The sequence below is a fragment of the Cynara cardunculus genome (genome assembly GCF_001531365.2).
Source record: "Cynara cardunculus var. scolymus isolate 2C chromosome LG 5, CcrdV1, whole genome shotgun sequence".
Classification (NCBI taxonomy): domain Eukaryota; kingdom Viridiplantae; phylum Streptophyta; class Magnoliopsida; order Asterales; family Asteraceae; genus Cynara; species Cynara cardunculus.
Window position 1 is genome coordinate 336,010 of NC_037532.1, and position 15,987 is coordinate 351,996.

Consider the following 15,987-nt stretch of genomic DNA (forward strand, 5'->3'; position numbering starts at 1 on the left):
ATGAATCAAAATATATTTTACTATTTCCTCTCTGTCTTAAAATATATTTTTTATTTTTATTTATCTTAAATTCATATCCAACCACGAACATTGAAACATTTGATTTGTATTAATACTTAACTTTCTAAATCAAACTATCTATCTATACATACATACATACATACATACATACATACATATATACATACATACATATATATATATATATACATACATATATATATATATATATATATATACATATTGTTTCAAATGCAACTCATCACGTTTGTACAATCAATGCAACCCAATAAATTAAAATATTTATAGAAATGATGAAAGTTCATTTATTATGATTTAAATATTTATGAAAGATAAATAAGTTTCATTAATTATAATCAATACTTTATATTAGAAAACAATTAAAATTTTTATGAAATTCAATATTCATCAAATTAAATGGACGGTTGAAATTGAGTTATATTAATTGTACAAATGTAAATTGTTGTATAATAACCCATCTCTCTCTCTCTAGATATATATATATATATATATATATATTGTATTATGCAAACTAGTTTACCGAAATATTAAATAAATTAAATTAATCAAGATTTTTACATAAAAAAGTGAAGCTCCTAAAAAAAGGAGTTCAAAAGACCATAGGCATTAATTTATAAGAGGTTGTTTGATTGATTTTTCATTAAGTTATGTATGGATAAAGTTGTTTATGTGAATTAATCTATTTGTAGAGATGGAGAAAATGTTTTTGTTTGCGGTTGTTTTTCATAAATGGAAGGAATGCATTTTTTATTCGAAATACAAGTTAAAAAAAAACTTGACTTTCAACATAAAATTTCTCTTAACAGCTTAATGATAAACAACTTTACATACCACTAAATCACTATCAAAACAGTTATGTATAGCTAACCGAATAATACTAACAAATATGCCTTAAGTAATTAAATTAGACGAAAAAAGAGGTTATGACGTTATTTATTATTATTTTTTAAATTATAAATAGAGGAAAATGGGAAATGCATAAACAATTGTTAATGGAATTTTATGGTCATTTTGCAAAATGAATGAAAAGAAAGGGGGTAAAACGTAACTTTGTAAAAGGTAGGGACTGTAATTGCAATTAAGAGAGAGTAGTAGGTCATAAAACAATAGTACTGTACAAACACTTCCCTTCCCTGTATACAGAAAACCCGTTTTCTGCGGCTGCACTTCGTCGCGAGAGGATAAGACTACCTTGACCTCCATGAAAATACCTCCATCCATCCAACGGTCTATAATACCCTAATCTACACGTGTCACATTCTCAACCGTARAGCCATTGCCGTACCCACCACCACCACAATCACACACACGTTATATAACCCCCGTTACATTTTAATCACACCAATCATGTCATACACTTCTCTCTGCACTTCTCTCTGCAACTCAAACAACTTCTATCTGAGCTTTTTAATGGCGCTTTTTTGCTAAGATCTGACGTTAAACTGTAGATCATTGAGGTGTATCGTGCTTGAATTCAAAATTTTCCGGTGATATATAGTTGTTTTTTCGCGCGGTGGTCGGAAAATGGGGTGTTCGTTTCCGGAGGAGGTGTTGGAGCATGTTTTCTCGTTCATAACCTCTCATAAAGACAGGAATGTTGTTTCATTGGTGTGTAAGTCGTGGTACGAGATCGAGAGGTGGTGCCGGAGGAGGATTTTTGTTGGAAACTGTTACGCTGTGAGTCCGAAGATCATGATCAGGAGGTTTCCTGAAGTGAGATCTGTGGAGTTGAAAGGGAAACCGCATTTTGCGGACTTCAATTTGGTTCCTGAGGGTTGGGGAGGTTATTTTTACCCTTGGATCTCTGAAATGTCTAGGGCTTACCCGTGGTTAGAGGAGATTAAGCTTAAGCGGATGGTGGTTTCAGATGAGAGCTTGGAGTTGATCTCTAAGTCTTTTAAGAACTTTAAGGTTTTGATTTTGTCTTCTTGTGAGGGATTCAGCACCGATGGACTCGCTGCCATAGCCGCCAATTGCAGGTGAAATTTCTCTCAATTTACTGATCTATATGTCAATGGAACTTTCAATTTTGAATATTCTTCTGTTTATTTTTGAAACGGAATGGTGTACGATTGAATCATAGTTACACATTGTAATCTGTTATTTGATACTACATGATAGCACATTATCGTTCTTGTTGGTTTCGTCTTCATTCTTTCTTTAGAATTAGGTTTGAAACTTATCGACATTGCTTCTGATTTGCTAACACTGCTTTAAATTTCTTGTCCGTTTTGAATTCCTAATTCGTTCGTGTTTCATTCGGTAAAAAGTGCAACCATGACAATCGATATTTGTGGGATAATTTGCTTTTTTTAGCTTCTTTTGCATCCATTGGCTTCTGTGTACTGTTGAACTGCTTGTTTGATGCTAATTATGTGTTACTTTGGAGCAATCTGAAGCTTCATATTCTTTGTGACAAGAATTATTTGAGAAATTGACATAAATAACCAATCGGCAAATAGGGATTCATCTTTAGACATTTTCTGATCCAAATTCACTCTTTAGCTATTTTCTCATCCAAATTCACTTTTTAGCCAATCCAAAAGCAGGACGCTTACGCCCAAGAAATAAGGATTGGTTTTCTACAAAAATAATATAAAATAGAAGCCGCAGAAAGTGGAAATGAATTTGGGTTAGAAAATGGCTAAAAAATGAAACCATAAACTTTGGCTATTTATGTAAATTTCCTGAATTATTTCGGTAATNTCCTCTATATATATATATATATATATATATATATATATATATATATATTGTTTCAAATGCAACTCATCACGTTTGTACAATCAATGCAACCCAATAAATTAAAATATTTATAGAAATGATGAGAGTTCATTTATTATGATTTAAATATTTATGAAAGATAAATAAGATTCATTAATTATGATCAATACTTTATATTAGAAAACAATTAAAATTTCTATGAAATTCAATTTTCATCAAATTAAATGGACGGTTGAGATTGAGTTATATTAGTTGTACAAATGTAAATGGTTGTATAATAACTCATCTCTCTCTCTCTCTCTCTCTCTATATATATATATATATATTGTATTCTGCAAACTAGTTTACCGAAATATTAAATAAATTAAATTAATCAAGATTTTTACATAAAAAAGAGTTCAAAAGACCATAGGCATTAATTTATAAGAGGTTGTTTGATTGATTTTTCATTAAGTTATGTATGGATAAAGTTGTCTATGTGAATTAATCTATTTTTAGAGATGGAGAAAATGTTTTTGTTTGCGGTGGTTTTTCATAAATGGAAGGAATGCATTTTTTATTCGAAAGACAAGTTAAAAAAAACTTGACATTCAACATAAAATTTCTCTTAACAGCTTAATGAATAAACAACTTTACATATCACTAAATCACTATCAAAACAGTTATGTATAGCTAACCGAATAATGCTAACAAATATGCCTTAAGTAATTAAATTAGACGAAAAAAGAGATTATGACGTTATTTATTATTATTTTTTAAATTATAAATAGAGGAAAATGGGAAATGCATAAACAATTGTTAATGGAATTTTATGGTCATTTTGCAAAATGAATGAAAAGAAAGGGGGTAAAACGTAACTTTGTAAAAGGTAGGGACTGTAATTGCAATTAAGAGAGAGTAGTAGGTCATAAAACAATAGTACTGTACAAACACTTCCCTTCCCTGTATACAGAAAACCCGTTTTCTGCGGCTGCACTTCGTCGCGAGAGGATAAGACTACCTTGACCTCCATGAAAATACCTCCATCCATCCAACGGTCTATAATACCCTAATCTACACGTGTCACATTCTCAACCGTARAGCCATTGCCGTACCCACCACCACCACAATCACACACACGTTATATAACCCCCGTTACATTTTAATCACACCAATCATGTCATACACTTCTCTCTGCACTTCTCTCTGCAACTCAAACAACTTCTATCTGAGCTTTTTAATGGCGCTTTTTTGCTAAGATCTGACGTTAAACTGTAGATCATTGAGGTGTATCGTGCTTGAATTCAAAATTTTCCGGTGATATATAGTTGTTTTTTCGCGCGGTGGTCGGAAAATGGGGTGTTCGTTTCCGGAGGAGGTGTTGGAGCATGTTTTCTCGTTCATAACCTCTCATAAAGACAGGAATGTTGTTTCATTGGTGTGTAAGTCGTGGTACGAGATCGAGAGGTGGTGCCGGAGGAGGATTTTTGTTGGAAACTGTTACGCTGTGAGTCCGAAGATCATGATCAGGAGGTTTCCTGAAGTGAGATCTGTGGAGTTGAAAGGGAAACCGCATTTTGCGGACTTCAATTTGGTTCCTGAGGGTTGGGGAGGTTATTTTTACCCTTGGATCTCTGAAATGTCTAGGGCTTACCCGTGGTTAGAGGAGATTAAGCTTAAGCGGATGGTGGTTTCAGATGAGAGCTTGGAGTTGATCTCTAAGTCTTTTAAGAACTTTAAGGTTTTGATTTTGTCTTCTTGTGAGGGATTCAGCACCGATGGACTCGCTGCCATAGCCGCCAATTGCAGGTGAAATTTCTCTCAATTTACTGATCTATATGTCAATGGAACTTTCAATTTTGAATATTCTTCTGTTTATTTTTGAAACGGAATGGTGTACGATTGAATCATAGTTACACATTGTAATCTGTTATTTGATACTACATGATAGCACATTATCGTTCTTGTTGGTTTCGTCTTCATTCTTTCTTTAGAATTAGGTTTGAAACTTATCGACATTGCTTCTGATTTGCTAACACTGCTTTAAATTTCTTGTCCGTTTTGAATTCCTAATTCGTTCGTGTTTCATTCGGTAAAAAGTGCAACCATGACAATCGATATTTGTGGGATAATTTGCTTTTTTTAGCTTCTTTTGCATCCATTGGCTTCTGTGTACTGTTGAACTGCTTGTTTGATGCTAATTATGTGTTACTTTGGAGCAATCTGAAGCTTCATATTCTTTGTGACAAGAATTATTTGAGAAATTGACATAAATAACCAATCGGCAAATAGGGATTCACCTTTAGACATTTTCTGATCCAAATTCACTCTTTAGCCATTTTCTCGTCCAAATTCACTTTTTAGCCAATCCAAAAGCTGGACGCTTACGCCCAAGAAATAAGGATTGGTTTTCTACAAAAATAATATAAAATAGAAGCCGCAGAAAGTGGAAATGAATTTGGGTTAGAAAATGGCTAAAAAATGAAACCATAAACTTTGGCTATTTATGTAAATTTCCTGAATTATTTCRGTAATTTACAGGATGTTTATTTGCATTTGCCTAATTATGTATGCAACTACGATTTTTATTAACACATTCTCATCCTCCTTTGAAATGTAGAAATCTGAGAGAACTGGATTTGCGGGAGAGCGAGGTGGAGGATCTTAGTGGTCATTGGTTAAGTCATTTCCCTGATTCKTATACCTCATTGGAGTCTCTTAACATGGCTTGTTTGAGTTCTGAGGTGAGTTTCTCGGCCCTCCAACGCCTGGTTGCTCGCTCACCCAACCTCAAGACTCTTCGACTCAATCAGGCTGTTCCCCTTGAGAAGCTCTCCACCCTCCTACGCCGGGCCCCACAGCTTGTTGAAATGGGTACCGGTGCTTATTCTGCAGAACTGCGGTCTGATTTATATTCAGGTTTAGCTGAGGCTTTCTCGAGATGCAAGGAGCTTAAGGGCCTTTCCGGCTTTTGGGATGTGGTTCCATCTTATCTTCCTGCTTTTTATTCAGTTTGTTCTAGGCTCACTTCCTTAAACTTAAGCTATGCGACTATCCGAAGCCCTGATGTAACCAAGATCGTCAGTCAGTGTCCTAATCTGCAGCGTCTATGGGTAAGTCTTGCATTAGTGTTCTTTTTGCATATTAAGCTGATTGTTATGCCTATATGGTGATAAAATTTTGTGAGCTCTATTTGGAGGATCTTAGTGGGTATCTTRAGTCTTTTTGATGATTATATCTAAACCAAACGAGCCCARCATATCCCACCTGGAGGTTGGGTCTGAATGGGGTAAGATATAGACTAACCTCTACCTCTCTCTAGAGTAGATGATTTGATRATTAGATCTCCTTTTCTAATTTATGTCTATGGCTCGTTGTTGATGCTTTGCCATTATAACTAATGGAAGATGTGATCATAGGTACTGGACTACATTGAGGATTCCGGGCTCAATGCTGTTTCATTGTCCTGTAAGGACTTGCGGGAATTGAGGGTTTTCCCTTCTGACCCATTTGGTGCTGATGCAAATGTATCATTAACGGAACAAGGCCTGGTTRCGGTTTCCAAGGGGTGCTCCAAGCTCCAGTCTGTTCTTTACTTCTGTCGCCAGATGTCAAATTCTGCATTGATCACGATTGCTAGGAACCGTCCTAACCTAACCTGCTTCCGGCTATGCATTCTCGAACCACGAGCTCCTGATTAYCTTACTCTCGAACCACTAGATGCTGGTTTTGGAGCCATAGTAAAGCACTGCAAAGGGCTTCAACGTCTATCGTTATCTGGGCTCCTCACAGATTGTGTGTTCGAGTACATTGGGACACGGGCTAAGAGATTAGAGATGCTTTCTATAGCGTTTGCCGGGGATAGCGACTTAGGGCTACATTATGTGTTGTCAGGGTGTGACAGCCTMCAGAAACTTGAGATTCGAGATTGCCCTTTTGGGGACAAGGCTCTGTTGGCTAACGTTTCCAAGCTGGAGACAATGCGATCCCTTTGGATGTCTTCATGCKCGGTTAGTTTGGGAGCATGTAAGCTGTTAAGCCAGAAGATGCCTCGGCTTAAYGTTGAAGTTATAGATGAAAAGGGAGACTTAGATTTGATTCCTGATAACTGTCCGGTTGAGAAACTTTACATATACCGTTCGGTTGCAGGGCCACGGTTCGACATGCCGAGCTTTATACGGATCATGGATCATGACCCTGCATATAAAGACATCCCATCCATGCACTGAACCGAACCGTCATCACAAATGTTGGAGGTATGCACTSAACAAGCTTTTTCGGTGTTCTCTGTATTCTAAATGCTAATCATTTGGGCTTATCACTAGATGTTTTATCCCAAACAAATAACCCTTTTCAGCATCTGAAATATTGATCTTYACCTTCTATTTTTGAATTATGAAAACATTTGGCATGCTTAATCATAAGATAAATGTTCTGCTTGCACACCCATTGAATTGTTAGTCTACCTGTTATATGTCATGCATCGGTATATWGCCCAGACCCAATACTATATTCTAGAATAAATTAATAGGAGGGTAGAGGTATCCAAAAAATTATTGAGTTTGTCCTTGGAGAGTCTAGCCTWGTTTCTTATCATTTTCTTGTTAATTGAAGCATMCAACTACTGTTTCTACCCTATTGCTTTTATTTTAATTTCTAYGAACCAGATTTCCTGAACAATTCAAATAAAAGCAATAGGTCAGACACAATAGTTGGATGCTTCAATTAACAAGAATTGGATAGGGAACTAKCCATTCGAGATGCTAGACTCTCCCAAAGACAAACTCAACCATTTTTCGGGTACCTCTACTCTCCCACCATGCCCCTATTTATACTTTCAATTTATTCTAGATATAGTATTGGGCCTGGGCGCTGTATATCGATGCATGGCATTATATTACCGATCTTATTGCTTGCTTACATACACCTTGCGTCTTGCACAAGTGGGGGTTTTYATGGAAATTGCCTCTCAAACTTAGCAGTTGAGGTACATCCTACCCCTCCTAGATCCTACTTTTGAGTGGGGTATATGGGTTGGGCTGGTTTCATAGAATCATGGTTGTTATTTGTGTAGAGGATGGCTTCTGAAGTGAAATCTGATGTTGGTTGCAGTTCGGATGATGAGTTGCTGTTATGCTGTCTAAGGAAGAAAAAGACTTTGAAATCTCATTTTCTTGTTTCCAATTTTATTCTTCAACCCTCTGAGATCAGATTTCAGAGTTTAGATTGTAGCAATTGGAATGCCAGATGAACAATGATGTTCTTTCCCCCTTTTAGGACCACTTTCAAAAATATTTGGTTCAATGATGGTCAATTTATGTGTGATTTACTATTCAAGATTTTTACTATTGGTTCTTGATGACTTGTAACTTGTGCATCAATGATTGTAAATTTAATCATATCTTAGACTTTTTGACAGACCCCACCAACATTTGCAGGAAAAAAAGGCTGACCCATTTCAACCAAAAGCTCTTTTATTGCTTGATGATWCCCACTCCTTTATATGAATTTTTATCATCATTCATATTCCCTCATTCATCTTTCATCATACCTGAATTCACCCATCCCCCACAATTATGATTTCCTGTTACTGTTTGGTTTAAACTCTTTTTTTTGGTAATCATGTCCATGGGTATGGGGGTATCCGCATTTGCTTATACATACCGACTAATCCTCTAAATGACCATGAATGACATAGAGTCATTGCATACATATGAATCTCCATTGCCCTAAGGGCTTTGGGGGGCGTTTGGATTTGAACGAGGGAAAGATAGATTTCGACTACATCCCTTAAGACTTAACGAGTATGACACAATCCAATCAAATCCAAACGGTTTAGTTTAAAAATCTTAACATGGGGGTAGGTTCTCCGTTTAGATCAATGATCTAATGACCCTCTACTCTTTATAGGAGCATACTATTTTGAATAAGAGGCCTGTCACATAAAAGTCATGGACTTGAAAACTTTCTTTTAGAAGTTCATGGTTCTTAAGTGAAAACTTTCTTTTAGAAGTTCATGGTTCATGGACTTAATGACCCTCTTTTAGGAGTTGATGGTTCTTAATTGAAAACTTACTTAAATCCGGAAAATCTGTAGTGGGTTTGTTTTGTTATAAGCTACAAAAAGCTGTTATTGGATTGAAATGCAAAAATGGTAGAAAATAAAGAATGGAATATATTCTCATATGATTCGGGAATATATTCTCTTGCCCTTTTAAAAGGCACCTATTGTATCTAATGGTTGCYATCAGCCCTTTGGTTTTTGACCTGCAATAAATCTGCTCATACAATTTTTTTTACTACTATACTTGTATTTTATTAAAATGACTGGAATACATAGAAAGTGAGAAAGAAAATGACTGAATTTTTTCACATTTGCACAAAATGATCACTCAGAATCGCTAAAGGAATTAGTCGATTGATGAAACAACATGTGTCACTCTCGTCGGTTCACGGTTTTGAGAAATCACCATGAGCCTACAAATTTGGTGATTTACATGGATTTTTTCATATCTTTTTTTTAAATAAAAGTGGGTACTACCTATCACGGTAATTGTAAGATCTCACATTGGTTGGGGAGTGGAAGAAAGTTATCTTTACTTCATCTCTCAGATGCGTTTTAAAATCGTGAGTTTAGGTGTGTGAAGAAAGCGGACAATTATCTAATATGACTAATTTGAGATGCTATAGTAATGTCGAATTCCTTTGACAATTTGGTTGTTTCTTTTGTGTAAATATAAAAAAAACAAGTATTCCCTAAAATGACTATAATACATTAACAAAATGAAAAAAGAAACAACCAAATTGTGATTATATCAATTACTTTAGTGTTGTATAATTTTAATCAAATTAAGTAGTATATATGAGTTATTTAAAAAACATAATAATATACAATTGATATAAGGATAAAGATATGATAGAAATACCAATAAAAGTATAAATTGATGCCTATTTTGTTGTTTTAAAAWTTTCACCCAAAATAGAAAGCCATTGAATCTTGAATCATGATTTTAGCATCAAACCAGTTAGAATAATTTCATCTATTTTACATAGAATTTCTACAAACCGTGTCGATAAATCATGTTGAACCATCTTAACGTCACGACACATAAACACGATTTGGTTAAAAATACATAAATGCAACATAAATGAGTAAAAATATGACCAAAGGGTCTTTGGCCTAGCAATATCGTAGCCCTTAGCCTCCTAGGAGGTCAGGGGGTTCAAACCTCACCATAGGTGAGAAGGGTGTGTGAGTTTATTTGTTGCATTTGTCGTCTATAAATATTATATACTTAAAAAAAATGAGTAAAAATATGATAAACGACAAGTTTTTTTGGAGTAACTGTGGATTTTTGTGTCAGCTTACATACACCGACTAATCTCTTGGATGACTACGAATAACTTGAAGTAATTGTAGATAAAGCTCCAAACAGTGTTTACCAATATTCTATATTAAAAGCTGRATCTATCAATCCAAAACTTCTTCATTATAAGATAAGAAAGTGGATAAAAATAGATGTTTAACCTATTAATTTTAAAATATTTTGAAATTGACGTTACAATTTATCACCTAAAAATAGCATTTTTAAGGCTTCACATTTGAACTTTATAAAACAAATAAGAACTAACTAATAAATTCATCTAAATACAACTATGCAAGATAAGCGTGAACCCTATAAAAATATTAATGCATAAAATACTTCATAAATTTCAAAATTTCCCTTTTAATGAAAATTTTCATTAATTTTTAATTCTTGATTTACAATAAAATACTACATCCCTCTATATTGCATCGATAGAAACTAGCATTCTATAATTAGGGTCTTTGTTAACAACATAATGAACTTAAGGAGTGTTTGAGATTGCTTATTAAAAACTACTTGTATATTTTTTTTTTGTAAAAATACTTATCAACTTATGTGGTATCAAATCAGAGTTCTATAAAAAGTGTTTTGATAAGCTTATGACAGTACCAAAATATAATAAGCTGATAAATATTCTTTTTTTCTTCATTCAAACGCTAAAAATTTCTTATTATCGATACACACCATAATAAGTTAGAAGAGAGTAAATTATCAAAAACTCATTATTACCAGTGCCAAATTAGTATAAGTATTTTTTTTCTATCCAAACACTAAAAACTCATTATTACCAGTGCCAAATTAGTATAAGTATTTTTTTTTTTCTATCCAAACACTAAAAACTCATTATTACCAGTGTCAAATTAGTATAATTTTTTTTTTCTATCCAAACACTAAAAACTCATTATTACTGTTACCACACGAAAATAAGTTAATAAGCACTTTAAATAAGTAAACCCAAACACCCTTTTTAGTGAGACTCACAACTTAATTGTCATATATATATATATATATATATATATATTACTGTTTAGTAGTGACTTAATAATATAGAAAATGACTTATTCGCTAAGCTTATACGGTGTAAGAGCTTTATTCAGAAAACCAAGTTTTTTTTATTAAATCGTCCATCCCTAGTAAAATAACATGCTTCTTCAGTTCTTTCGTCTATAAAAAATATCCTCTCAAACAACTTTTTTCCGATCTATAGAGRCAGATTAATATACACATGTAACTTTATTCATACATGACTTAATAAAAAACCAACCATGCAGTATCTTGCTTCGAGTGAGAAACACAATTTTGGGTACGTTCAGGAAAAAAAAAACTGAAGTAAAAGGGCTATAATATAAAAGACTCAAAAGTTTAGGGGCTTGAATGACATTACCCAACATTTCTTACGTGTCATTCAATCTAATCAAAATACAAGAAAATCTTCTTGTCCTTTCTTCTCTCTCTCCTCTGCGGCTAACTACCGTCGTCGGAGCTCGTTAATGGTGTTTTCGACTGGACGTACTAAACAGCATGCACATGCTGACGCTTTCTGCCGACGGTGGACTACTTCCTGCCKGACAGACTGTTGGAGTACGATTTCTCGTTCATAAGTTCTGACCATGACATATCGTGACTGGATGATGTTCACATCGTGGTACGATATCAAGAGGTGGTGGCGGAGGAGTATTTTCGTAATATTTACTGTTTTCGAAGTTGAGATCTGGTGAGTTGTGAGGGAATCTTCATATTACGGACTTCAATTTGGTGCTAAAGGTTTGGGAATTAACCCTTGGATCGCCGAAATGGCTAGGGTTTACCGTGATTAGAGGAGATCTGGCTAGTCCTGCTCCTGTGTTCCTCTGAGGGTTTCAGACTTTCAGTAATGACGAATGTCCTGCTACTTCTGTTAATTGCAGATGAAAAGCATCAATTCATCCATTCCATGTGAAAGTTTTTACACRTCGAGTAATGTTTCTTCTGATTTTCTTCATCTTATTTCAAATTTGCTTAGTACAATTGGAAGAAWATTGGAATCATGTGAACAAATACTGACAAATTGAACAACATGAAAGTGATTTTGGTAAAGGAAAGTTTAACTTCAGTTGTTATTAGGCTATGTTCTTCTGTTMATTTCACCTTGCTTACTAAATTCATATGGAATTTGTTACCAATTTTCATCATAGATTTTCAATCATACATATGATCCCTGGCTATAAATTGAGGTGCTCTACGTATGTTTTTTCGTTAAGCGGTATGTTTGAATTAAGCTATCTTAAACAAGGGATATATAGTTACCTAATATTCCATAAGGTCAAAAGCCACTACAGCTTTTGGACTTGCAGTATAAGAGCATCTCTCATAGAGATTCTTCTTTTTATACTTTTGTTTTACTCACACTATTTTCACCTCATCCAATTAAGAATCGATATAGAACTTCACAAACATAGTTCTTAAGAACCCATTTTGTTATGGGTTCTATATATCTTTTAAACATCACAAAGGTCCTTTGGCTTAGCGGTACCGAACCTTTGACCTTCTAGGCACTAGAGGAGATCAAGTGTTCAAACCTCACTAAAAGAAAGATGTCTAAGTTTATTTGTTGCATTGATTGTATATAAATATTTTATACTTGATATAAGATTGTTTATAAGAACCTTGCATAAGATGCAATCAGAAATTGACAAGGTACATGTAATCAATTTCAGTTAAAGGGCTTATGTTGGTTGATGATGACCACTCTTGAGTCTTGAATGATGATGATTCATATTGTGTTGCATTAATTATTCATCCTGTAGCTACTCATGATTCCCATCTTAAATTTCACTTATTCCACCACCACTGCACTGACATTTTCTACTTATGATATCCACATTCCAATTTTTGGTTACCAAATAGATGATAAGATGATGAGAGTAGAGAGAAGTGATGTAAATGGGCCCAATGCATTCTGCATCTCTTCATCCCATTCCCAACTCCCAAGGTTAAGTAATGGTGTTGTTTTCTTCAATCTTCCCTTCATTTCTCACATATAATAGCAAATGGTTTGTTAGACAAGGTGAGGTTGGAAGTTGGTTTTAAATTAAACCAAATAGATTCACATGAGCTTACCAATGGAAAGATAAAAGTTGAATGTAAGAAGACAAGTTTGATTGTGGGAGAGCTGATTAACAACCCCATTTTATTACGAAAAGTCTAAATTACATAGATAATCGTTTGTCATACCTTTTTTTTTTTTTTTTTTTTTGGAAGTGAATGATGATCTTAGAGGGAAAAAAAATGTCATTGATAGAAATCTACACATGTGAAACCTTCTTACAACGAATGATACATTGATCGACTAATACAAAATGAATGGTTGTGATAAGTTCACAAAGTTAATACCATAAATTGGATTAACAAAAGAACTTATATATATATATATATATATATATATATATATAGCACTATTCTCTCTCTCTCTCTCTCTTAGTTAATTGGACTTTCTCTCCGTAGATTTGTCTTTCTTGCACAAAATTTGTCTTGTAAATTAAGAGATTGATCTAAGGTATATGTTTATGTTTTATCATCAAATTACTTGGTTTTGTGTCAACCTTTTTACACTTATTTATTGTTTTTTCGATAGAAAGTAACACAATTAGAAGAAAAAAAACAAAGAATGTAATATCTAATCACAATATGAAGATAGATAAACATATTGAGTAATATGAAAACTTATCACCAAGGTATATATACACTACTACATGCAACTTTTTTYTATATAGTTTTTCGATCTTAGTAAAATCTTGATTTTATCTGTTTTGCAATTTGATAATTTATTGCTACCTTAATTCTCATTTCTATGCATTTTTTCACATGAATTATCCAAAAACACTAAAAGATTTGGGTATTTATACAAATACTCTAATATRTCAKTCTTACTCACAAAATGGGTAGTAAAAATCTACGGTTTTAGTTTTGCTTCTTGATTTATTATCATTTATGTGGTCACTATTTCAAATAGATGATTTCTTTTTTCAAAAATCTTCACTATGATACATGCTATATGTTCATGGATTTACAGGAAATCTTTGTATATTAAGTATTACATGTAARTTTTCAAGATATATGAATGTGTGTGATATATGTTAATTGATTGGACATAATATAAATTAGTAWGGGATCTGTTATACAAAAGGTTGCTATAAATCCTTTGACGAACAAATCAAATATAAATGTCTACACTGAAATACATACGTATCTAACATAGAAAGTTGATATACAGTGAGTCATTAGGTGGTTGGTTTAAGAGTTGAGTGCTTGTAAAGAGTTCAATCTCTAAAGAAATTGTAACTCTTGTTTGCAGCYGCCAAACTCAAGCCTCTATTTGTTTCACAATTTAAAGTAGAAATTACTTTTGAAAATGGACTATTATTTTGTGACAAATGAACCAGTAAATCAAGTAATTATTTTGGGATAAATTTGTATTTATGACTCATTTTTGTCCCAAATTAATGTCTACAATGAAAAAGACACAAATTTATGAATGTATAATTATTACAATTTTTAATTAATAAAAGAACAATTTTACCTTTAACTATAAAATGATAAAAAAAAWTCATCTCATAATTAATGATAGAATGATAAAGTAGACATTTACTTTTGAAAGTGGACATTTATTTTTGACCGAATGTAGTATTTATTAGTCAYTTTATCCTAAAATAAATATCTACAATGAAAATGAGATACAACTTTAATATATATATATATATATACACACACACACACATGGAGTTTCAAATACAAACTAACAGAGATATTAATGAAAGTGATTATGTTAATTTATTATTATCTGAATATTTATGGAAGATGAATAAGATTCGTTAATTTACGGTCTAACGCTTAATATAAGAAAACAATACACATATTTACAAGACCAAATATTCATTAGACTAAATAGACGATTGAGATTTATTTGTATWTTATCTGGTTTTTGTCCATAGTCTTCTAATTTCTAAGCTACTTTAGCAAATTAACTAATAAGTTAGATGTTACTTGAGAAGTTATAGCTAAATGTTGGCTAATAAATTGTTTTTTGCAAAAGTTAAACTCATAAGCCAACTGTTAAATGTWAAATAATCCAAAATGACATGTTTTAATTTTAATTGGAGAAATGAAAGAAATATAATTCGAAAGAATGAAACAAAAAAACCCCTTAAATTTATTGAAATGTTATTTAAAGCAATTTAAAAAAAAAAACTAGCATATAAGCTGACTTATGGCTAACCAAACAGAACTTTTTCAATAAGCTCAAAAAATAATTGCCAATCATRGCTTTGCCAGTAGTTATATATTTTGACAAAATGATTTATTTGCAGGTTTTTCGTGGTGGTAAATAGCATGGCATGTTGTCATTCATTTGCATATCGATACTTTTGATGTACAAAAAAAATCCAAATCTGATTRCTACTGATGGTCATGATCTCCGACCTTGTGATGGTGGCACTACTGTTCTCCGCCAACAGAGCCGCCTCAGCAGTAGGCATAATCGGGATCAATGGAAACTCTCATACACAATGGCAAAAAGTGTGGTATATTTTCAAGAGGTATTGCCACCAGGGTGCAGCCTCCATATCCATAGCCATGTCCTTCCTTGAACCATTTGCATTTTTATGGCTTGTGGTTTTTGCAACTATAAACCTCCATAAAAAATGTAGTTAATTTGTAAAAAAAAAAAAAAAAACTTTATTTATTTCATCATATTCTTTTTCTATTTTAATTTTCTTAATTTTAATGTTTTGGGACCTCATGTTTAATCTACTCCAATTTATTTGATAATTTGTTTTAAAAAACACAAACCCGATGTTTTGATGAATTTTCAAGCCTTTTTAATATTGGTCTGGGTTTA

At 33.1% G+C, this 15,987-nt stretch overlaps 2 protein-coding genes across 3 annotated transcripts; both read left to right on the plus strand.

Annotated features, from left to right (window-relative positions):
- The first annotated feature begins 1,416 nt into the window (after positions 1 to 1,416).
- Positions 1,417 to 2,193, plus strand: LOC112513461 (protein TRANSPORT INHIBITOR RESPONSE 1-like). Its single transcript, XM_025119736.1, has one exon. It carries the CDS (start codon positions 1,567 to 1,569, stop codon positions 2,023 to 2,025), a length of 459 nt encoding a protein of 152 aa, XP_024975504.1. The 5' UTR covers positions 1,417 to 1,566; the 3' UTR covers positions 2,026 to 2,193.
- Positions 2,194 to 3,949: 1,756 nt separating this feature from the next.
- LOC112513460 (protein TRANSPORT INHIBITOR RESPONSE 1-like) lies at positions 3,950 to 8,156 on the plus strand. 2 transcript variants are annotated; one of them, XM_025119735.1, is made up of 4 exons: positions 3,950 to 4,554; positions 5,366 to 5,858; positions 6,165 to 7,001; positions 7,820 to 8,156. In XM_025119735.1, exons 1-3 carry the CDS (start codon positions 4,100 to 4,102, stop codon positions 6,972 to 6,974), a joined length of 1,758 nt encoding a protein of 585 aa, XP_024975503.1. In that variant the 5' UTR covers positions 3,950 to 4,099; the 3' UTR covers positions 6,975 to 7,001; positions 7,820 to 8,156. The 2 variants fall into 2 exon arrangements, with proteins under 2 accessions (XP_024975503.1, XP_024975502.1); XM_025119734.1 differs by having other exon boundaries at positions 7,858 to 8,156.
- Positions 8,157 to 15,987: the final 7,831 nt, after the last annotated feature.

Bases quoted from the DNA above. Each gene is read 5' to 3' on its own strand.
- LOC112513461 (XM_025119736.1), top strand. From the start codon at position 1,567: ATGGGGTGTTCGTTTCCGGAGGAGGTGTTGGAGCATGTTTTCTCGTTC.